We start from the raw sequence: 25,018 nt of genomic DNA, 5'->3' as shown, positions 1-25,018 counted from the left end.
CCCTATCTTCTAATCAACACGTCCGCAGGTATCTATATCCGTATATCGGGGTTATCTCGTCTGACGGAAACAGGTATTAACAAACACTTGGAGCTTCCGACTAACAGTGGATGTCACTTGGCAGGTACTGCTGCCACATAACATTTCAGGAAGAACATTATCGCGGAATAACCACAAACAGCGAGGGCGGATCTAGGGCTGCTGATACGTCGAGGAAAGCAGAGTTCAGTGCCACTATCAGCAGAAATAATGCTATCAAGATAGGCGAATTGATCGAAGCCTCCTATGATCTACACATTAACGGAGATAGGAAGGGACGATAACCTGGTTTTGTTAGTGCTTTTCTTCAGTCCGAATCTGCCACACTCACTGGACATGATAATGTGAAATACGTCACTGATAACAAGAAGAAATAGTGTGGCCAACAGATTGCACCCTTGTTGGAATCCGCTTTGGACTTCGAGTTGAGATTTTATCTCGACGCAGCACGTAACATTTTGCTCGTCTAATGTCGCTCTGATAATAGCTATTAGTTTTTCCTGAATGTCCCGTCTACGACAGACAACGTATGTATTCACAATGTCAATAGCTTTCTTGAAATCGGTGGAGAGACAATGAAATGTAAATCTGCTCTCTGTCGATCAGGCTTTCGAGGTGCTTTTTTATGCTTTCCTGGATTATTTTAGCTTTAAAAACTTGCGACACCAGTACCGCAATGCATACTCGAAAATAAAGAATTTTCCACCATTTATCCTTATTTCTAAATTATTAATTCATCCGCCCAATCAGTTGGAGTTTAAAAATACACTCGAAGTATTCCCTGCTTGTCATAAAATGCGACTAAAAGGAACTGAAATTTGGGGACTGCAGTTGCAAACTTCATTGTTCCCGAAAGTTCTGCATCACCTAGGGTGCTGGGACTGCCCTTACGGTTACTACTTTTGACTATCAAAAACGGCCAATGATGGTTTCTGGAATATACACACGTTCCTCCACAATGGTATTAAGCACCCCAGCATGCTTTCTCCAATTCAAGCGAGAATTCCAACGATATAAGCTGGATATACTGGGCCTAAACGAAGTAAGATGGTGGGAGAGCACCACTCTGCGTCTTGCGATACTGTGATTTCATATCCTGAAAAGTCCCATGATAGCAAACACAATCTAGTATCGGCTTGCTACTGACGGCTACAAGGCGTGTTCTTTTGAAATAGGAGCCAGTTTCTGAGAAGATTTTGACTGTAAAATTCCGGTGTTGGTTGAGGGGCATTACATTTATACAGTGCTACGCACCAACGAAGGTGTTGGATATAGTGGAGAAGGATCCTTTCTCCGGGGTATTACACGCACTTCAGGAGAGGCTCACTAAAGATGACATTGTGATCGTAATGAGTGATCTGAATGCCAAAGATAACACCTTGCTCAAATTTGTTACGGGAAGGCATAGTCTTGTTCATCGCGACAAAAATGGTAAAGGGTTTGCACACTTCAGCAACTTTCACCGCCTCATCATCGGCGTAGAGCTTGCCGCAAGGTCAGTTGGATTTTGACTGGCCGGCAACGGACATCTAATCACATGGAATCTATCACATCTTCCAATCTTCCAATATTAGCAAACGCTGGAAATCCTGGATCTTCCATAGCGAGTGGAAGAAAGGGATGATTATTAAAATTCCAAAGAAGGACAGCTGTCTGGTGTGCGATAACACCTCTCCAATTCACGTGCTTCCTGTTGTTGCGAAGCTATTAACTAAAATTATCTTGGTATGAATCAAACTCGATCGATCAAGAGCAGGTTAGTTTCCGCTCTGAATCTACTTGCAACAATTACATAACACCCTTGGAATCATTTTGGGGCAATATGCGGAGTTTAGATCACCGTTCAACCTGTTCTTCATCAGCTTCGAGAAAGTTTGCGGAGGCGTGAACAGGAAATAATTCTATTTGGAATGCTCTCCGCAGGAAAGGCATTCCAAGAAAACTAATAGCTTGTTCCATAGCCACATCTAACAGCTCAAAATGGTACAAGCTGCGTCAAAGTAATTTCAGAAGAATTAAAAGTCCACAGCTGAGTCCGATAGAGTTTCATCTAGTCCTTTTCCTTATCGATAACACTCGTATTGCTACCTTGTCTGGATGATCTAGAGGGGTTCTATGGACTATGTCATCTTTTCACAAACACCTCGATTACGCTGATAACATCTACTTACTTTCTCATCCAATGGCTCTGGATTTCAAAAAAAGGCAAGCTGAGTAAGAGTGAAGACAAAAAGCAGCAAGACCAAGCTTCTCAGTCTGACCGGTCACTCTTCCTATTTGCATTAATCGGCGGAACATCGAAGGCATTGTATATCTAGCAAAGGTTGTTTCTGCCGACGGCAGCAGAGAACTTCATATCGCCTGATCCATTAACAGCGCTACATCAGCCTTAACTGTGTTGTCCAAATTAAAGAAATGCAACCATCTCAACACTAATAGCAAATTGAGACTGTTCCGCGCCAGCGTTTTCTCTGTGCTATTATATGGAAGTAATGGAAAGTGACCAGCTCTAAACTTTCATCAATTCATATCTGCGTCATGTCATCGGGGTATTTTGGCCTGACAACTAACAAGGAACTTGGCCATCATACGAGTCAGGTACCCGTAGACGTGTTGTTCAGGAAGCGAAAGTGGCAGTGAACAGATCACACATTAAGGAAAAGAAGATTATCCCAGGATGGCCAAAAACTGGGTCATTGAAAGAGTATGCCGGCCAAGCGAAAACATTCTTCTGCAGTACATCGCATTTTGCCTCTTCCGATATAAAGAATCACTTGACAGCGACCTCTGCTCACCGAAAGGGTAACAGCATAATGTGGCGAATCGCCATTAATTTTTTTATACAGAGCTCCAAATTTTTCATCACGACACAGTTTCATACATGACGTTAGAGAGAGCAAAGCGCATGTCAACAGATGCCTCGTTTAAGCGGCGTAGAAATCCGTCAATTGAGCTCAATAGCTCTGCCCTCATGGTTGACAAAACTCATTTTGGATGTTCATTTTGAGTATTCACAAACATTCGAATCACCACAAACTACTGACTACGATTACACAGTTAACATCCCATGCCATTAATAACACTGCAACGAAAAATAACAATTTTCTTGCATTCTACAAATACACCCTCTTCCCATTAGCAATTCCAACAAAACTATTTTAGAAGTGAAGGTGTTCTGTGGTTTCCGCGGTTTTGTCATTTGATCCGACGACATCAATGCTGGTAAACATTGGGAAAACGAGAATTTGGAATTCTTCCAGATCAGTTGCAATAAAATCGTTCGTTAGAATGCACAATCGCGTAATTGATTCATTTCCTCCTCCTTATCACAAGGAAGTCACTCCTTACTCACAAGATAATTTCTCGGACGAAGTGTTGAAAGGATACCATAGAAAGGTTGTGTCGAATTTCCAGAACGTCTGCAAAGTGATTGTGGTCGGTGATGTTTCAGTCGGGAAAACTGCGCTGGTTAATAGGTGCTTCGAGGAGAGGATGCCAGGGAGAATCAGAGCTAACATTTTCGCTTGCTTCCAGGTTTTCTTACAACACTTTCGATGATGAGTCCAGAGCTACAATTGGGGTTGATTTTGAGATTGCGAACTTTAGTGTGATGGGTGTGAATTTCAATTTGCAAGTGTAATTTTTTTTCCTTTTTGTATTGTGTTAGAGGAAATGATTCTTTTGTGTTCTAGTTGGGATACTGCGGGACAGGAAAGATTCAAGTGTATCGCTCATGCTTACTACAGGAATGCAAATGGTATGTGATAACGTATTTCCCCCATTTATCAATTATGGACTTTAGATCCACAGGCGATTTAAAGGTAGAAAATAACGTTAAGCATCTGAGATAGAATGATGGCCAAAGTACTTATAGAATCTTGAAACCTCAGTCGTGAGATGGAATCATCTTCGATGGTGGATGTTTGTATTTATCTAAAAAGGAATAGTATAATGTAAAGAACCTCCTGAAGGTATGCGCATGGGGGTGCTACGGTTCTGGTATTTAAAAAATCGCTAAAAATACCTTAACGTGAAGTTTTAAATTGAAAAGTATCTCTTGAGCAATCCAATAGAAGAAAACATAAAAGAGAATAATTCAATGCCAACCATAATTCAATGCTTTTTATATTGTTTTGAGACATTTAATGGTGGAAAACATCAGTATTCGACATGTGACCACTGTTGCAAATATCCCACAAAATATTAAAAACTAAATTCAACAAACCAACAGCTCTACTACCAAACCCTATCTCCACCTCCACGTGGTGACCGCTGGGAGCTCTTTCTTAACGAAAAGCTGCAGACGAAGAAGGATGAAGGCGAGTCTCCCGCGCCTAAAAACGGGACAAATTGTACCAGCTGGTCCTCCAGGTTGGGGGTTGGGTAGGGCTGACAACCCTACACGGAAAACAACTTGTTACGAAGCCACAATAGGAGCCTCGGACTGGACGGATTTTAAAACGACGGACCCGGCAACGAACACGGAATAACGATTTGCGCATTTTCTCATGGAACGTGCGCTCCCTGTACAGAGATGAAGCTGACGAGCAGCCAGCCGATACCTTGTCCCAATATAGGGCTGATATAACAGCGTTGCAAGAGATGCGATGGACAGGGACCGGTTTCCTGGAGAAGAGCCACTACACCATATATTATAGCGGTCATCCAGTAAACCATGTGCTCGGAGTAGGTTTCTTAGTCAGCCAAAAAATGAAACCTACTGTTATCGGCTTTGAAAACATAAACGAACGGCTATGCACTCTGCGCTTGCAAGGCAAGTTTAGAAATATAAGCCTCATAAACGTTCACGCCCCTACAAAGGAGACTGCAGAGTCGGAGAAGGATACCTTCTACGAGGCAGTAGAACGAACCCTCGAAGCCTGTCCCAGATATGATATCAAAATCATACTTGGGGATTTTAACAGCCAAATAGGGAAGGAGCCCGTATTCAGGCACAGGGTCTGTGAACTAGAAAAGTACAGGGAGCAACCGCACCAGGCGCGGAAGTTTTACCAACAAGTCAGCAGGATGAAACCTTATACACCTCGATGCTCATCCTGCCGAGACAAAGAGGGAAATCTGATTTCCGACAGAATGGGCATATTAGAGTGATGGGTTGAGTACTTTGATGAGCTAGTGAACAACCAGAACATCGGCGAGTTGGAGGTCCCGCCAACTGAAGACGACGGACAAATACTGTCACCACCAAGTTTAGGAGAAACAGTCCGTGCAATTCATCGGCTAAAAAATTATAAGTCGCCAGGAGCCGATGGAATTACAGCCGAATTGGTTAAATATGGAGGCGACCAGTTACACCAAGTGGTTCATCAACTTGTGCTCAAGGTATGGGACAGCGAATCAATGCCTGACGATTGGCAACGAGGCATTATCTGTCTCATACATAAAAAGGGAGATATCACACGGTGCAGCAATTATAGAGGTATCACGTTGCTGAGTACCATCTATAAGACATTCTCCACTATCGATTCCGTAGCCTACACAATGACGAAATCTATGAGCGATACCATGACCGTCCGGTTGTGGATAAAATCCGGCTTAATAGGTTACGGTGGGCGGGTCACCTAATCCGTATGGATGAGGATGATTCCACCCGGAAAGTCTATAAGGGCAATATCTATGGTAGAAAAAGAAGACGAGGCAGACCCTGCCTAAGATGGAGCGATGGCGTGGGTCAGGACGCCAGACAGCTTTTAGGGATATCGAATTGGTGGGCCTCGGCGCAAAACCGGGATGTCTGGAGTTCCTTATTAAGGCAGGCCTAGACCGGATACCGGTTGTTGCGCCGTTGATGATGATGGTAATGATGAAATTCAACAAAGGAATAATGTTTGCTATTTTGAAACATAAAATACTTCAGTTTTTATTAGAATACTTTTTTGAATTACAAAATCAAAGTGAATTAACAACAAGTCGGGAAACCGGAAGCTGGACGCTTCAGGTACGAAAGGTTTTGTGTATTTCTTAGTACGTAGCACGTTATATGTCGATATATTATGTGAGAATATCCACTTTCGGATATTGTCATTCATAGTCTTCAATTTGCGAAGAAGCCACAACTTTGACGTATTATAACTTTGTTAGTAATAGTGCGATTTCCACCAAACTTGGTAAGATCATGCTCTATGTTATACTCTATATTGCTGTGAAATTTCGTCGTGCTAGCATGAACTTAAGGGGGGTTTTGCAGTCAACTATTAAAAATTATGGTAATATACTATTATTAACTTGATTTGTACAGATATCACTATGGAAGGTTTCGGAGCCCAGGCACCATATAGTGGCAGCCTCTTGATTTTTTTCAGATTTTTCGGTTTGGTAGTTTCTGAGAATGGCCCCCTTAAAGGAATGATCACTTTCAACCCCCCGTACTCCCCACCTTTCCAACAATTGTCAAAACTAAGATCGGCTTCGGAAAGTACTAACCGAGACCTTTCATTTGATACGCCACATGACTATATTTGATGAAAAAAAAATTTACACCCCCCTTTTGCATGTATGGGGACCCCCCCTTAAATTCAACGTAAAAGGATGTAACTCACTGTATGCGTGAACGTTTACAGTTCCCACCTTTCTACCAAATTTGGTGTCAATCGCTACAACCGTCTTCGAGAAAAATGCGTGTGACGGACAGACAGACAGACAGGCAGACAGATGGACAGACAGACAGACAGACAGTGAAGCCCATCGTGTTTTACGTAGGCACCTGTCGTGAGACTTAATCCTACGGTCCTCTTCAGACACGGATTGATTTTGTGACCACAATCAGAGCCCCGCTGAGACAAGTCACAACGGTACCAGTCTATACCAAGTGCATGGCTTAGCATTCATACTGGTGGATGCAAGAATTACCTAAATCTCTACCGAACTATGGAGTACGGCACCCGTGTTGATACGCAACACCACGTCGAGGCCCGAAGGTCTCTTCTCGCTTGAGCACAACCACAACCACCATGAAACTCCCACTAGGGGGGCCAACCGCAAGTAACCGAGCTGTCCTCACATACAACAGGAGTTCACCCGAAGTATGTGAGTCCAGGGGCTTTCCCGGTTCCCATGGTACAAGTATACCCCTGGTAAGGTTTCGTGACCAGTTTGCCACTTCAGATGAGTCCCCGTGCAGACTCGGGTCTGATCGCCCTAATTAGGTCTTTGGAGCATTCGCCTACTGAATCACGGCTGGCAAACCAAAGTAATTACAGCGTCTCCCGGTGCCACCACTATGGAGGTTCTCCTCGACCACTTGGCCATTTCAAAGCAAAAAATCATTCGACATAAAACAAAAGTATAATAATCTAATTCAATAAAATAAAAAAAAGTTAATATCTTGTTGCTCTTCGCTTACGAATAACTGCTCTCAATCGTCGTGGCATCGATTGCATCAAATTTTTGTCGTTTCTGCATCGATTTTCAGCCACTCTTCCTTCAGGATCTCCTCCATCTGGTTAACAATAGTGAAGTGGCGGCCTCTTAGCCTTTTTTTCCAAAATACTCCATACATGCACAATTGGGTTGAGATCAAGGCTTTAGGCTGGTGTTTTAATGACATTTGGGCAATTGTAAAGAAGCGAAAGCTTTGTGTTGTGAGCTGTGTGCTTTGGGTCGTTATCCTAATAAAATTTATAGCTTCGTTCGATTCCGAATTTCATGGCACTGGCACGCAAATTTTCTTTTAAAATGTTAATATAGTTTCCGTGGTCCATAGTCCCTTTGATTGGCACTATATTTCCCACCCCCGACGCAGCTATACACGCCCAAACCATCAAACCACTTCCGCCATGCTTCACAGTGGAAACCATATTTTGTTCTTTCAACTTAGTGTTTGGCATTCTGTACACAATCACTCTTCCATCGCATCCAAAGAGGTTGTATTTGCTTTCGTCTGCGAAAATAAAATCAAACCCAAATCCTGCGAGCCTGTTTACATATTCCCGAGCAAATTGAAGCCTTTCCTTGCAGTTCTTTTTGGATATATATGGCTTTTTTCGAGCTGACCTGGCTTCATAGCTACCTGAAAATAGGTAATTTCTGATGGTTTGGGGTGTAACCTCTATATCTAAATGTTCCTTGGTTGCTTTTGCCAATTTTGCAGCATTCGTCTTTGGTCCCTTTTTAATTTCCCTTACCAGCCAACGCTCTGCAGTCTCAGTCAATTTTTTTTATCAACCAGATCTGGGTTTGTTGCCAACTGAATTTCCTTCTTTAAACTTTTTAATTATAAAATGCACATTTGTTCTGGGTCTATTCACTATTTCCGATATTTGGATCTCAGACAGATCGCGTTTCTAATGACTGATAATTAAATTTTCCACTTCTACGGACAACTGTTGTCCTTTGCGACCCATTTCGCTCAAAATCAAAACCAAACTAGGGATAATGCGTTTAAAAAAACTCAACACCTCTTGCCTTGCCAATGCCCTTTCGATGCAGATTATGCTTCATGCAATTTTACTCCGGCTATAGCCTGAAATTAGTCATTGTACTTATATTCTGTACATTCAAATAATACACGCTATCATACATTTGAATATCGCTAGTAGTGCGCTGAATCATCAAGCCCAAATCATTGGAGATAAGCTCGGTAATCTCCGTGTCCACTCAGAAGTTGTGTCAATTCATGGCTAACTTTCCCTTAGCCTCGTTGAAGTCATCTCAATATATCTGATACGTCCCACTGTAGGCAAAGAGCTGACTACATGGAAATCAACATGACTCGATGCACGAAACTTTTACCTGGGAATGGTTGGATTGTTATCGGTAAAGCAACAGCCGGACAGTCAGAAGGTCTACTGGAATACAAAGATGTGGACGAGCTGTCAAACCTGTCAAATTTTCATTAAAAACAAACTGGCTCCTCTTAGACTATCCCATCTACTTTGCTATTCCGCGATTGATTAGTTTTACGCTGACTGCTGGCGAATGTTTTCAGGATTGCAAAAATTCCGGCCTTACCAAGATGTCAATGGAAACCAATCAGCTGACATGTCTCAGCTGCTTTCTTTCCCAGTGAGGCTGCCATATTAGGACGGCATACATTCGCACATTCTTTGAAATTTTATGGAGACGGAAAAGTCTTGCACATCTTCATCCACGACGGGAGTTGCGCGTGTGAAACTTCGTTCATAAAGGCTGGTTTTAGTGCCGTGTATGTGATGCAGTGCGTGGGTATATGCCGACATGGTATCGAGCATATGGCTGCAAGTTGCTGCAATCACGTGGCAGCATCTGTCATAACAATAGATATTATAGCTTCCCAAGTCCCAGCAGTTACTAAAGGCAGAGTTTCCTCAAAGATTCTTTTCGGATTAATGGTACTAGATCTTTAGAAGAAGAAAACCATCTAGGCGACATCGACACACCAATACCACTTACCTACCTAGTTATTATCCGAAAGGTGCACAATGAGATTCGTGCCCATTTACCCCTACAGTTGCTCCTCCTGTGTATAGTCTTTTTGTAGCAAGCTAATCACCCTCGAGAGAAGGATGCAATTTCCCTATAATTCGAATTAATTTTCACTATCATTGAACTGATAAAGGATACCCTAGTAGTTATGCACTCCAAGTGTAACTTACATAAAGCCCAAATTATGGTCAATCATTGTCTATAAATATTTGAGTACAGCGTATAAAGTGATGATTTATTCTCCAACGTTGTCCTTAATGAATGTATTTTTCCCTTGGGTACTAACCCGCACCGACTCCATTTTATGTTCTACAAATGAGAGACCAGCATTCTCCAGTGGTAATTTTTTATTCAGAGTACTTAATTGACCTATATTTCGATCTTGATGAGACGGCTTCCTACAACTGCTACCCCGATATTATCCGCTGATCCAATGATAGTCATGTCCTTAAGAAACCGTAACATCAGTTCTGTTTAATGATTCATAACAAAGAGCCAAGGATATATCCTTGTAGGACAATGCATATTATTCAATGTGCTTTTGCTCCTTCATCTGAGTCACAGTCAAGTTGTTCAACTTTGTGGAAAGTACCAACTTTTACTGCTCTTTTAGACCTACGGTAAATACTTATGAATACAGATTTCGCGCAACTTTCGTAGCGGGTTTTAGGGCTTTCTTTGGTATCCCATCTAGTCCAGGAGCCTTGTTATCGTCAATTTTCTTTACATTATCTAATATCACCCCTTCGGTTATTTTACCAAGGTCTGCTAAGTGCCTATAATTTTATGTGCACCACCCCATGGATTAGAACCTTTACTTTTTTCCGCGTACCTATGACTGTTTACATAATATCCTGAATTCTAGCCGGTGTTTGCTACGCTAGGTGTGCCTTCTTGCTTTAAAGTAGGCATTCAAATATTTATCTATTTCCATATTCCAATAAAAATTTGGCATCTTTTTGCGAAATGCAGTATAGTGTAGAATGCTCTGACTTACCACATTCTTCCTATGATTTGTGGAGTCACACATTTTTTGTCAGCCTTGCGTCCTATAAAACTTCTGTAAACATTCTCATCTCCAATTTACGACATCCGATGCGCACAGTGTAACGAGCCTGAATCCGCGCGCTCTAAGTTCCTCGATTGCGACGGATACTGCGGGAAATCTTACCACATCAAATGTCTAGGTATTCCTGCAGTATTCTTAGAGATTCGAGCAAAGTTCGCTAAAAACATATCTTATCGCTGCAACACTTGCCATGGCTCCACGCTGTCTGATGCAATACAGTTGCTCAATAAACAGTCCTCGACCTTGGCCGCCATTCAGCGTGCCGTTGAGACTTCCGCTTTGGTACCGAAGTCAAATGGATTCCCTCTACCGGCGGCTTCTTCTACTGTATCTACTGTACCTCCAGCTGTGTCTACATCTCCTTCTGCCAAGGACGACCATACCAAGCCCCCCGATTCAGCCCAATCACTGAATTCCGCCGAAAACGTGAACCGCAACACTGGTGCAGTGCCAAAAATGCAACGATCGACGTCGTCATCTGCATGTTCCCGACGGCTCAGGAATCTGTTAGACGACTGTGGCTTCCGAAAAGGCGCTTTCTACTGTGCATAACAATGTAGCCTCAACATCGTCTCAGGAGTCTATGCACCAGGCCTCTCATTCTGTATTGAATTCGCCTGCAATGCCCTCCTACATCAGGGTTGCTTCCACTGGCTCTACACCCCTAATCCAGCGGCCCCCATGCGACGAGTTACGGTCCACCGAGCCTCCGATCCTGTCTCGCTCCATCGCGCCTACAAGGGGACAATGTCCGCAGCCTCCTCAGCAAGTTTTGAATCGGAACACAGCCGCCCGACTTTCTGACATCGTTCCAATCGCCAAAGAAGCTCCGCTTCCCGCTACCGCCATATATCCTGGCACTTCAACCATCCCTACCAGTGGCCCCAAGTTAAAGGTGGCGTCCCCACCTAAACAGCTCTTCACCTCCAGGCTAGCGTTCACAACGTCTACGGACGATGTTCTGGAGTATATAAGGAGCAAAGTTGGTTTACTTTCTCCTCTGTCCTGCATTAAACTCACAAAAGACGACAACACCGACCGGGTCATTGCACCTTTCAAGGTTACTTACCCACACGAAGTTGATGTCCTCGGCAACCCTTCTTTCTGGCCTGAAGGTGTATTCAATTCGCGGGTAAATTTCAGGGCAACCCGCCTGCCTCGCCGAGCTATATAACTGGATCCATGTTCACTCTCCGTATGTTTTATCAGAACGTCAGGGGTTTAAGAACCAAGCTGGGGGCCTTCAATTTATCCGCGCTGGCTCAGCAACACCATGCCATCTGTATCTCCGAAACCTGGCTAGACGATGCCATATTATACTCCGAGCTCCCCGAAGGGTACTCCACTTTCCGTTGTGACAGGGACCGGGATGCTTCTCGTAAGTCCACTGGCGGTGGAGTCCTAATTGCTATAAAAGATTCACTCCCCGCTGAACTCGTCTTCTCCTCCTCTGGCTTTCCTTTTGATTGTGTTGCTCTTCGTGTCTCCCCGCCCAACTCCCCGCCCCGTTCATTGTTTCTTGTGTTTATGTCCCCTGTGCTAGCCCTTCTCACCTGTATGAAGAATTGTTTGACAGTTTGTCTGAACTCCTTACCGTCAGATTCCCTTCCCTCCTTTTCTTCCTTTGTGGAGATTTCAACCTCCCCATGCTCAACTGGCCTAATCATCCTAGTCTTCCAATTCCTTCCAACAACCTCTCCCATTCTTCCCTCCCACTTTCTTCCTTTATGTATACTTGCTCTGCCCTGAATTTCAACACCACCAAAAACTCCTTGGGCCGCACTCTCGATCTCTTCCTTTGCAACCTCCCCGAGCGCCACCTCTCTTTATTTCCTGACACATCCCCGTATGTAAAAACCGACGCTCACCATCCCGCGGTTGAATTTGAAGCAGAGCTCCCTCGTTCAAAACCCAAAACCAAGCGTAAACCCGCTAAGTTCAACTTCCGCAAAGCCAATTTTGACGGTCTGAACTCAGCTTTAGCGTCTTTCAACTGGGTTCATATATTAAGTAATTCATCGCGTGATCAAGCTCTTAACACCTTCTACAATATCCTCTCTGATCTCCTCTCCTGTTATGTCCCTTCTTCCCCTCCCTGCCTACGTTCTTACTCAACTTGGTTCACAACGGAACTTCATATTAACATGCGCTTGAAACATACACTGAGGAAGAAGTTTCGGGCTTCTAAAAATGACGCCGACCTTGCTCACTTTAAAGCTATACGATCTACTGTGAAGTCAATGGTCAGAATAGCGCGTAAAAGGTACCTATTGAGCGTCGAAGCCGCCCTTGCCCGCGGTAACTTAAAACTCTTTTGGTCTCACGCTCGCAACTCTCGTAATCCAACTCATTCTGTCCCTTCTTCTATCAGCTTCGCTGACTCCACTGCCAACTCCCCACAACAATCCTGCGACCTTCTCTGCACCTACTTCTCTTCAGTGTTTTCTCCCTCGAGAACCACAGACTCCTCCGAATCACTAGCCATTCCTCTCCTTACGCCTTCCTTGGTTGAGTTCCTCATTGGTAACCTTGACCCCAATGTCGGACCTGGCCCCGATGGGCTTCCTAATCTCTTCCTCCTTAACTGTAGAAAACACATTTCCCTCCCCCTGTGTATAATCTACAACAAAAGTCTAGACGAATGCTACTTTCCCCGTCTCTGGAAAGAGGCCCTTATCATTCCTATCCTCAAGAGCGGAGACCCTTCCCTTGCTGTGAACTACCGCCCCATTTCCCTTCTCTCCTCTTGCTCCAAAATCCTAGAAAGATACGTCAACGACTGGTTGACCGCGCACTTCGGTCACCTCATTGTCAAAGAGCAGCATGGTTTGGTGAAACATAGATCAACAGCTTCAAATCTTCTGGTCTTTACCAACTTTGTTGCTAAACGCTTGAATTCACGACAGGAGGTACATGCTGTTTATACTGATTTCTCCAAAGCCTTTGGCACCGTTGACCATAACATTCTCCTCTCTAAACTTTCTTCGCTAGAGTTCCCTCCCTCAGTCATCTCCTGGCTTTCCTCCTATCTCTCATACCGTTCCTGCAAAGTTTCTTTTCATGGTCACTCATCTCGTTCCTTCTCTCCTTCCTCTGGTGTTCCCCAAGGCTCAATACTTGGCCCGCTACTCTTCCTGTTTTTTATCAATGACCTCGCCTCCATCCTCACCTGTCCGTATTTGCTTTACGCAGATGACCTTAAATTGTTTGCCTCTGTTTCCTCTCCATTGGACTGTGCTCTCTTACAATCCAACCTTGATAATTTAGCCCGTTGGTGTTCGGTCAACAAGCTAACACTGAATGTCAACAAATGCCACTGGATGCGCTATTCCCTGAAACTCTCCCCATCATTCTTTTCCTATTCTCTCAGTGGTCAACCCCTTTCACTACTGACCTCCTTCAAAGACCTGGGTGTAATATTCGACGATAAACTTCGTTTCAATTCCCACTTCGTTGACATCATCAATAGAGCTTCCAAAATGTCTGGTTTTATCCTACGTTCCTCGTCCGACTTTACCTCAATCCAGCCCTCCTTAACACTCTTCAATTCCCTTGTCAAAAACATCCTTGAATACTGCTCTGTAGTCTGGTCCCCCTACCGCATCCGTGACGGCCGCGCTCTTGAAGCTGTACAACGCAAATTCACCCGGACCCTCTTTTACAAAAAGAACCTTCCACGGGTTGATTATTCGTCACGACTCCGCACCCTCAATCTCCCCTCCCTACAGCAACGCCGTATTTTCCTTGATATGTGTACTCTTTTCAAACTCTGCAATGGTCTGATGGACTGCTCCGCCAACTCGGATATTACTCTCCGTATCGCCTCGTCTCATGACACACGTAATGCGGACATTTTTGATGTGCCCTTCGCCGAGCTCGAGATTTACTTTCACTCTCCGATCCCGAGGTTTTGCCGGTAATACAATGCCCTACAGCTTGGTTCATTTGACTCTATGTCCCTCTCTAGCTTTAAGCGCAAAATATGCCATTTACTTGCTCCTCCCTCTGAGGATAATATGTAATAAGAAATTTGCTTTCTGTGTATTGTCCTCATTAAATAAATAAATAAATAAATAAATAAATACCGTCTCAGCCAAGACCTTTCTTTCCGGTGATCTTCTTGGCAACCTCAAGGACTTCTCATATAGTTGTGTCAAAAATTTCATCGTGGTTTACCTGAATCATGGTTAGATTCGACTCGTCCTGAACTTGTGGAAAAATAATGCTAATAATATCCCGCAGCTAGTCAAAGTGGGTGATCGGTAGTGAGCGTTTATCCTTGATTGATAACCTGCATGCCATCGCCCCCCCCCCCCTCCCTGGGTTACGCTCCGATTTCTTCCATAATTTCTTGAGACCCTGCTTTACTCCTCAAATGGTTACTGCACTTCTTTCATTGCCTTTTTCTATTGGCCTCGCAATTCAATTTCAAGTCGACTGCAGCTCCCTTAGATGCTTCTGTTGGCTGCAGACTGCGGCATTTTATTATTTCTGAATTCCACCAGGAATAGGACATTGCTTTCTTGGATACAAAGATAAGAAAAACACAAACTTTTCCTATTCAAAGCATCCGCTTTACCGCTTCTCAAATTGCCTTTACTTTGTACTCACCTGACTGTGATCAGGTGCCGAGTTCTTGAATTTATTCAGGATCAAGAGCCTCAAAATCGACGGCGAGTTGTGTGTTGGAATTGGTGATTAGAGATGACACAGCAAAGTTTTAAGTTTGAATAAACCGCGCAAAGAAGCTTGCTTTTACTTACTGAAGTCAGGTCTAACAAATTTAATTAAAAATGAATTGTTTTCTTTTCAGTAATCTTGATTGTATTTGACTTAAACAACTTGGAAACTTTACGGAATGTTCCTGAATGGCTTGCCAGTACCCTAAAAGTGAATTCTCGAACTCCATTAATATTCCTGGTTGGAACAAAGTGTGATGCCTTGGTGAGTCTGTGATATAAATTTTCTTAGTTAGTTGTTGTCTTCCAATTGAAACATTTTTAACCAATTCCTGATGTTGTTAAATAAGTAGGAATACGGGATACTTATCCGTCTCGTGGTTGCCTCCTTATGCTGCGAGAATAGTGTTGTATATGCATGCCTATTGTGTTGCTTGATTTTCCTTACGATCTTCTCAATATTCTAAGGATTATAATAATAATAATCGTTGGCAAAACAATCCAATTGGATCAGGAACTTGAATTGTATTAAATCACTACATTCAAAACCGTAGCGGTACATTACAGGATTACAGTACCCTATAGAAGGTAATGTGGTCAGCACTGCACTCGCCCGAGATTATTACCCTGGCTTGACTCAGGTACTCATTCACAGCTAAGTCGACTGGTATCCGACGTCAAATCACGATACAAATTACCTTGTCACTAATGAGATTTGAACTGTGACCTTCCGTACGACAGCCTTGTTCTCTACCCACTCAGCTATCCAGACACAACACCTTCTTAAAGCACTAATAATATGCTGTCGTTCCTTATTGAAACCGTATTCCGAAAGCGGGTATGTGATCAGTCGGTGAATCACGCAATTATAGACTACCATTTTTTGCAGAAATGTATGGTGTGAAGTTGCTTGTATCGTTCTCTGCGTTGCTGTAGACTTAGGGTATATAGCTTAAGCTTCCCGCTTGAGTTGACGATATTCAGATCTAGGAAAGGTAGAGCCCCATCCTTTTCTACCTCTAGTGTAAACTCGATTTTATGATGAATCTTGTTTATAGAAGAGATGACCATGTCGATAACAATCGCAAATACGTCGTCTACATACCTAAACCATTCTTTAGGCATTATTCCCCTCGAATCAATTTCTATTTCGATTGATGACATGAACCTTCGCCATCGCTACTCCCGAAGTAGTTTTGTAGAATCTATCCCGAAACATAAAATAGTTTTCGTTCATACAGAGTCTGGAAAGGTTCGCAGCAATACGAACTTTTCTTCTTAATTCCGGGCCAGATCCAAACTGGCTCAGCCACCTCTCGAGTTCGAAAATTGATTCTTTCACTGGCGTATTGGGAAACAATGCCTTCACGTCGAACGACACTATCACCTCGTCCTCATCCATCCTCTCAATGCGTTCCAACTTCTGTATTAGTTCATGAGAGTTAGCCACTGAATACTTGCTATTCGTCGTCCCAAGGGCCTCGCACTCATTGATCAACGTCAGTGAGTTCGAGTCCGCAATAATTTCTCGCATCTCGTCCCCCTCCTTGTGGATTTTCGGTTGACATCTGATTTTTGGAAGCGCAGGATTAGGCATTCGAAATCGCCCAATTTTGGGGAATACCGTGCTAGATTCCTTCAACGCTCGATCAATCCTTTTGATAGATTCGGGAAGCAGATTGTTGCGCATTTCGTTTGTCTCCCCTCTCCAGTTTCCGAAAAACAGACTGGTCATACTTATCTTTGTCCATAACGACGACGCTGTTCCCCTTGTCCGCCTTGACAGAGTATGCCGGTTTATCACAAAGTTTATGTATTGTTGTTAAAGGAAGCAGTAAGTAATGTTCGGAAACAAAAGTCGTGCGTGGGATCATCAGTTTCAGCGCACTTAGTCGAAGAAGCCCATACCAATGCCCATGCAAATCAAACGATAACCTTGGACCCTTGGGAAAATTTAAAAATTTTGAGAGAAGACGGGGCACGGTTATTACGCACAGATTCAGGTAACTGTCGCTCGAAACTAATAAGACTCGCCGCGGTAATTAGCAGGCAATTAGGTTGATAATTTAAAAAAAATTTAAAAGTAATTTAAGTCATTAGTCAACCTTATAATCGCAATTGTTTTTTGTAGCTTTGTTCTGATCAGGGGGTTAGTCGCTAACGAAGTATATATTTACCTTGAAAACTTTTTTTTTTATGGATGGAGGTGGAAATCTTAGAAAGACACTGCTGCGCCAGGTTGCAGCAGTGTGTGGGATTCACACCCACTAAAACCACCCCCCACTCTTCCGCCCCTCCCCGCGGGACCACCGTGAAGTATTACTTCGCGGGGGAGGCTCTGGTTCGCTATACCAGCTCGTCCATGTCACGTCTCCGTCGCGCCGCCTTCCGAGCTCGATCCAACTCCAGGAGTTTTGTCTGCACCACGGCTACTGCCTCATTTACCGCCATCCAGTTTTCCTCCGACTTCAACATCTCTTCCACCAGGTTGGAGGGCTCGATGTCCGCCCCTAAGATGCTGTTCAACCTCCTTTTCTGCTGCAGAAATCTGGGACAATGGAATATAACGTGCTCCGGGTCCTCAAGTGTAGCACCGCATTCAGGACAGTTGGGAGACTCGTCCAACTCGAAGCGATACAAGTGCTTCCAATAGCCACCGTGTCCCGTAAGGAACTGTGTCAGGTGGTAGTTCAATTCTCCGTGCTTTCGGTTAACCCATTTCTCGATACACGGGATCAATGTATGGGTCCACCTGCCCTTGTCGGAGTTATCCCATTGTTGTTGCCACTTGCCACACAACTCTCTCCTGATGGCTTTTCGGAAATTCGTATTCACTTCGGCTGGATTTGCCTTCCGTTTTTCGTAGAGCCAGTGTGCCTCGCTCGCTAGAAGATCTATAGGAATCATTCCTGCGATAACACACACTGCCTCCGTCGACGCCGTCCTAAATGCGCTGCACACCCTTAGCGCAATTGGTCGGTATGCCGAACATATCTTCCTCCGGTTGACAGCGTGGCTCAACGCTCCCGCCCAGACAGGGGCCGCGTATAGCAGGATCGACCTCACCACTCCCGCGATGAGTAGTCTGCGAGTACCTTGAAAACTAAAAATTGCAATTTTGAGGCAGCTACCCCTTATCTATCAATTTTAGACTAGACTACAAGTTGCAGACACAAATCTAATCTCTATGATTTCATTATTCCAGGACCTCGAAGAATTAGCTCTAGTGGAACAGATTGCCATGGATTTAGCGACAAATGTTAACGCGGAATATTGGTCAGTATCAGCGAAAACTGGTTTCAGTGTTGTGGAGCTTTTCCATCGTATGGTGGCGCTAGCGTTTGATGATGCCATTAAACAATGCCTGGTAGAATGTATGTCCAGGAAAAGTCTGACTTCCAGCTCTTTGAGTAAGAATAACGTAAATTACTAGGAAATCATCTTTTGTTCAATGACCAATTATTTTCTAGAACTGACCAAGGTAACAACGGAAGAGGATTCGGCGTCAAAATGTACAATGTGTTATCCTTGCTAAGTTTTGGTTTGATTCAGTCTACACATTTGTTTAATATTTATAAAATGGTTTACTATATGAAGGTGTTCATAAAACCAAATAAATAGGATTTTACATCCTTAATTTCTAAGCCTCATTTCTATATTACTCTAGTTAGTGCTGCACTGCAAAAATATTCCCAACCCTAATCATTCGAAACTGAGTTAATAAAGCCTTGTGCTCAGAAGAGAAAACGCTACCGGGTTTCAGCCGAGAACAGAAAAAAAATTAGAGAATAAGAGATGTTACTAAGAAATATGTCGAATAATATCGCATAAGACATCCCGAGGGTGAGTGAAGATACGAAATCAAAGATTCGATCCAACTGCTGTCGAACTGAAGAGCGAAAGAAAAATGTACAATAAAATAAAGAAAGGATTGTGGCGCGACAGGCTGAATTTTAATTTCCTGTGCAGAAGTGCAACCACCGCATTGCAGAAGCCACCACTAGAGCTCTCCACAGCGGGTGGCCACTAAACTCGCTAGACCGCTTGGCCATGCCCGGAAACCGAGTCGATTCGAGAAGAAGCAGGACTCGCCCAGTCTTTCAATAGCCGCGAGCGAGGGCGGAGCTCTCACATCATAAAAAGTTAATTGCATTTTTAAATAGAAATTGAATTGATTTTAAAGAGAAAGTTTTTGGAGATTGAATTGATTTTTCGAATGAAGTTGGCTAAATGTAATCAAAATAAATTATATAAGAAAAATATAATAATTAGAATAACAAAAAGTGGAAGCGGACTTAAAGACTCTACAGGATAAAGAAATAATTGGGAAGGGACGGGTATCCGGAGTCATAAGACCAGTAAAGCATGAGAGATCAGGTTGGAATTAGCTCAACCGATGAAAAAAAGGAGAGAACAGGAGCTAAGGAAAGGTTGGAGATAGTAAAAGGAACTGCCTAAAGCGGCGTAATACATAAAATTATACAGGTGGTCAGCTCAACAGCATGCAACTCTATCTTTTTCATCCAATCGGACTTCAATGGTACATATGCCAAGGTTTTGAAAATTCGTCGCAGATAAATTAGAGATCAATAACTCTTAGTCTTAAACACCTCATAGAAGAGAGCTTAAAAAATGTTCATCAATGTTATTCGATGAAAGTGTACCCGCGATGAATTTTTTACTGAGCCTTAATGAGTACTCCTTGTGAAAAAAAGAAATTTGGGTGCCGGCATTAAAATCATGAAGCTAAGTCTCACTTTTTTCTACATGGATCTCTTTTTGGTGTTCGAAAAATTCTACTTCGGTTTCATCCCTCTGCGCCGGAATTAAATGACTCTTAGTCATAGACAGGTATCATTTGCTCCCATTTGTTAATTCTGATAATAACAATCCAAGCAGGTTAGGACGAAATACTCTTAACGGCAAGGACAACATCATCGCAAAGCATTAGGTTTCGCAAGCCCCTACGGAACAGAGAGCTGATGAAGTTTGCTTACTTTATCCTCAGGGGAACTATAGAGGCCACAAAATCGCAATTCTACGAAAACGACAGTGAATCCAACTAGGCAAAACACATACTCGCCCTATTTGATAAGGTTTGACTTCTCTAACTTCCCAGCTATGTTAGGATAGAGCGCAATGAAGCAGCAGATGAGCCTCCAAAAAGGGAAACAGAAGCGCCGTCGCTGTATTCAAGACAATCTTTCTGTGGAGTTGGAAAAGCAAAGAAACAGTTGAGAATGAATCGCTATGAACTAATTGGTTATAGGACTGATTTATATACTAAAGTTTGAAAGTTGATAAGAACGTTGACTAGGAAAGGGAGGGAGAAAAAGATCACTTTGAAAATGCCCACTTTCAGGACCAGGGAACCCCCGAGGTATCTTCATCATTTGAAATACCTCCACTCTACCTGTGTTGACGGAGTAGCGACAGCACAAAGATCAAACTAACCATTTTAGGTACTCCTAGGGGGTCGTCAACGATCCTCAACGGGTTGCTTACGATACGGGCAGTGGCGTCACCGAGGCTCCCAAGCAAGTAGCTCTGACCCCCTAGCTGGCATAATATCTGCGTCCTAGGTAGTAGCCTCGGGAAAGTTTCTCGGTGAAGAACGAACTGCTAATGGCCGATCTGCGACGTTCCTCCAGAAAAACGTCAGCAAATGAACGAAAAACGAGCTGATGGAGCTGGAGGAGCTCCTAGATAAAATTTCGTACTACAAGGGGACATAGAGAGTAAGAGAATATGTGCGGAATACAGAAACAACTACGCCTCCCGCTGAGCGCTAAACAGATCGCAGACAGCCCGTTACAGAACGAACTGACGAAAAAACGAAAGAAGGAATGGGCATCTGAAGGAAACTTCACTCAGGTACTCTCCAGGGCTCAAAAAAAGAAGGCGAAAGGGGACGAGAGGTAACAACAAGCCACGTCATCAGAAAAACCTCTGCTTAAAATTAAGTCGGACACAAAGGATGGAGCACCAAAAGGAAAAGTAGGGAGACGAAGCCCCGGAAAATCTTTGCGGCAGTCCTCAGTGAAATCCGTTACAAAATCAAGTCCGAACATAGCGGAACAGAAATGTTTTCCATTCGAAAAACGAAGGGTGGTGCAGTCCTATTCGAATTAGGCCCGAGGACAGCAAATAAAGGTACATCCTCTGAAGCAGTCAAAGGGCTTTTGGGAGAGAATAACTTTGATTTATAGTCTGGAACCCACGGAAATCCGAGACCAAAACTACCTCTCATAAGAACATTGCGGACACTGCGGACTCGGAGCGGTGTCCAATCTTCAGAACAGAACTGGAAAGAGCTACAAATCAACATGCACCGGAGTGTAACCGCTCACGAGTTACTAGCGCAGTTCGCTGCGGAAACCAAAGCGTATTTAATGCTCATCAGTGAGCAGTACCAAAACAAGAAACCAGCTTCATGGCACCCTGTCATATCAGGTACAGCTGCCATTTGGGTGGTTTGGGACGACACCCACTTTAAGGTTCTTGCTCAAGACCGAGGGGACGACTTTGTCTAGACTCGGTGTTTAAAGGTAACGTTTTTCAGTTGTTTTCTAACACCGAATGAGACGATGCCGGACTTTTGACGCAGGTTTGATGCTCTGGAGGACGTTATCTTGGCACAGAGGATGGATCCTGGTCAGGGTTGACTTCAACGCCAGGCCACTTGCAGGGGGCAAGCCTCACCTAGACTCCAGAAAAAAAAGGAATTCTCGAAATTACGGCGAGAACAGAACTTGTAGTTTTAAACATAAAATCCACGCCAACATTCCGGCGCCTGGGCTGCGAGGAAAGCATTCCAGCCGTAACCTTTGCATCGGAGTAAATGATGTCGCTGGTGGGTAGGTGGCGAATTCTGGAAGACTTCTCGGCAAACAAGTGGTTAACACAAACTCTCAGTGTGCGCCACCCCGAGGCTCTGCAAGAAATGCGATGGTCTGGTGCGAAAAGCTGCGACATTGAACGCGAACCCAGAAAAAATGGCTATAAACTGCTCTCAGTGGGCTTCCGTGATGCCATTAAAGAAGTTGAACGATTTGATGATCGGCTGATGAAGCTCACTATTATGTCAGCTGACCGCACTATTCACTTCTTCAGCGCGTACGCACCACAGACGGTCGACCCGATGCCGAGAAAGATGCCTTCTGGCAACTTCTCGATGAAAAGACTTGTCATGTGCCTGCTGGCGACCTGAATGGCTGTGGGCGACCTGAATAGCTGTGAGTGACAATGACAGGTGCCATGGAGGAAAGGGGTTTGGAGCGCGCAATGAGGGTGGTGAGCGTATAATCAATTTTGCGGACACCCATGACCTTGTACTTATGAACACATGGTTCATCAAATAATTGTCTCATCTTCCTAAATTTTATAGTGGGAACAGTAAAACGCAAATCGACTATATTCTCTTAAGACGCCAACATTTTGCCACCATCACTGATTGTAAAGCTGTTCCCTATGAGATCATCGCACTTCAACATCGGCCATTCATTGCCGTCCTATGAATTAAACCACCGATAAAATAGTGTGAGGAACGCACTGGCCCGCCGCGCATTAAATGGTGGCGATTTCGTGAGGAGAAAGAAGAAATGATCTCACTCACACGATTACCGACCATTACGAATGTGGAAACACCATGAAACCAAATGAAAGACACGATCCAGAAAGCGGCATCTACAATTCTCGGAGTCACCAAGCCAGATAAGCGGTACATCAACCGAGATACTTGGCTTTGAAATGACGATGTTGAAATAAAGGTCCGTGAAAAGGAACGTCTCTAGCACAAGGTCCTCGACAATAAAACGCTGGCTAATTGGCAAATTTATAAGAATGACAACCGGGAAGCAAAGAAACCAATCGCTGTCACCGGAGCGGCCCGTTACAAAAATATTTACGATAAACTTGACACTCGGGATGGCGGGAGAGATTTGTATCGACTTGCTAAAAGCCGTAACGAACGTACACAGGACATCGAACACTTCTGTCGCGTTAATGACAAAAACGGTACTTTGCTTACCAACCGTCGAGCCGCAACGGATAGATGGCGAGAATACTTCGAGCAGATTTGAACTGAAGAATTCGCTCATCCTTCACTTCCACAATCATTGCTGACATTTGGATCAGTTCCACCTGTCAGCAAAACTGGAGTCGAGGAGGCAATAAAACGAATGAAATCGAGGAAAGTCACAGGACCTGACGACATCGCATCTGAGCTCTGGAAAGCGAAGAGCTGGGATCCAACACTGTGGTTCAACGAATTCTTTAATCGGGTTATTCAGGAAGGAAGAACACCACCACATGGAAAAAGAAAGGTAGTCCAGCAGAATATTCATTCGTCGGATTCGTCGGATCCGGTTACTTTTCCATGCCATGAAGATTTTTGAACGCATTCGCGAAATCGTTGAAATAAACGTGAATCAAGCGGGATTTGTCAAGAACTACGGAACTACTGACGCAATACCCCCTGCGCGGTTACTCATGGAGAAGTACCGTGAGAAGTATCGCCCTCTTTACATTGTATTTCTGGATCTAAAGAAAGCATTTGACCGTGTGCTACACGAACTCATCTGTATGCTCTACGATAACCTAGTGCGAGAGGAACTCGTGTGCTGGGTTCAGATGCTACCACGATCCGAAAAGTAAAGTTTGAAGTGTAGCGTGTGTATCAAAACCGCTTCGTGTTTCTGTTTGTTGTTCATCAAGGAAGCGCCCTCTCACCACTCCTCTTTGTTCTTGCTATGGACACCGTCACACGCAACATCCAAAGTCCAGCGCCCGACGCACTGCTTTATGCAGATGATGTTTTTCAAGCGTCCAATAGCAAAAATGATCTCGAGCAACTTGTACAAAAATAGAATGATTGCCTCTTACAACACGGTTCCAGATTGAATTTGAATAAAATATGAAACAGGCACTTTCAGAAGCAATGACCCGCCCAAAACTGAGCGATTTAAATACCTCGGGTCAACGCTATCAACCAATGGAGAACTGCGTTATGAAATTGTTTCACGCATTAACGCAACCTGGGTGAAGTGGCGTTCCAGAACTGGCGTTCTTTGTGATCAACGTATCAACGGAAGTCTCGAATCTAAAATTTTCGTTCGTCCTGTCGCACTCTATGTTTCAGAGTGCTGGTCGATTAAAAAAGACAATGAAAAGCGTCTTGCGATAATGGAGATGAAGATGTTGCGTTGGACTATATTTTTTTGCGGACATTTTTACCAGCAAATATAAGAAGCAACATCTTCAATTGCATCCAGCAATCCTTGGAAATAATATCGAATGATAATTAAAAGCTTTCTATATACAAAATCTTACGAAACCGGACCTCATATCTGAGTTCGAAAAATACCCGATCTTCATTCTTCAGTACATCAACAATTTTTCAAACGCAGCACTCTCAGCAAACCATGAAATACGCTTCAAACAATATTAACAAAAAATGTCGGATTTAAGAAAAAGTAAAATTTCTTTGATAAAGAATTCTTCTCGATTTATTAGTAAAAAGAAAAGTTCTAATCACCGATTTTTACTCTATTCCGTACATATTTTTGTGACCGGTTCCTATCTAATTGATTTTTTGCGCAAAAGTTCGTTTTCTTGAGAATTAATCCCCGAGACTCTGCAGTTAAAAAAATGTCCCCAAAATATTACATGCGGACGATCTAATATCAATCATACCGATAAGCTACGCAAACAAATAAAACTTCGAAGAAAGACTGGTTTTTAATTAACTTTACATTTAAAACTTTTTCACCTTAGTGCATCTAATTTGTTGTGTTTTTGTCATTCTATT

General features: G+C 43.5%; 1 protein-coding gene across 1 annotated transcript; it reads left to right on the top strand.

Moving 5' to 3' along the window:
- The first annotated feature begins 3,297 nt into the window (after positions 1–3,297).
- LOC119648980 (ras-related protein Rab-34) lies at positions 3,298–18,854 on the top strand. The gene is made up of 6 exons (XM_038050902.1): positions 3,298–3,515; positions 3,574–3,675; positions 3,732–3,796; positions 15,345–15,475; positions 18,416–18,620; positions 18,681–18,854. Exons 1-6 carry the CDS (start codon positions 3,328–3,330, stop codon positions 18,743–18,745), a joined length of 756 nt encoding a protein of 251 aa, XP_037906830.1. The 5' UTR covers positions 3,298–3,327; the 3' UTR covers positions 18,746–18,854.
- Positions 18,855–25,018: the final 6,164 nt, after the last annotated feature.

This window comes from Hermetia illucens, chromosome 2, assembly GCF_905115235.1.
Source record: "Hermetia illucens chromosome 2, iHerIll2.2.curated.20191125, whole genome shotgun sequence".
Classification (NCBI taxonomy): Eukaryota; Metazoa; Arthropoda; class Insecta; order Diptera; family Stratiomyidae; genus Hermetia; species Hermetia illucens.
Note: the sequence above shows the minus strand (reverse complement) of the source record. Positions and strands in the feature narration are given on the sequence as shown.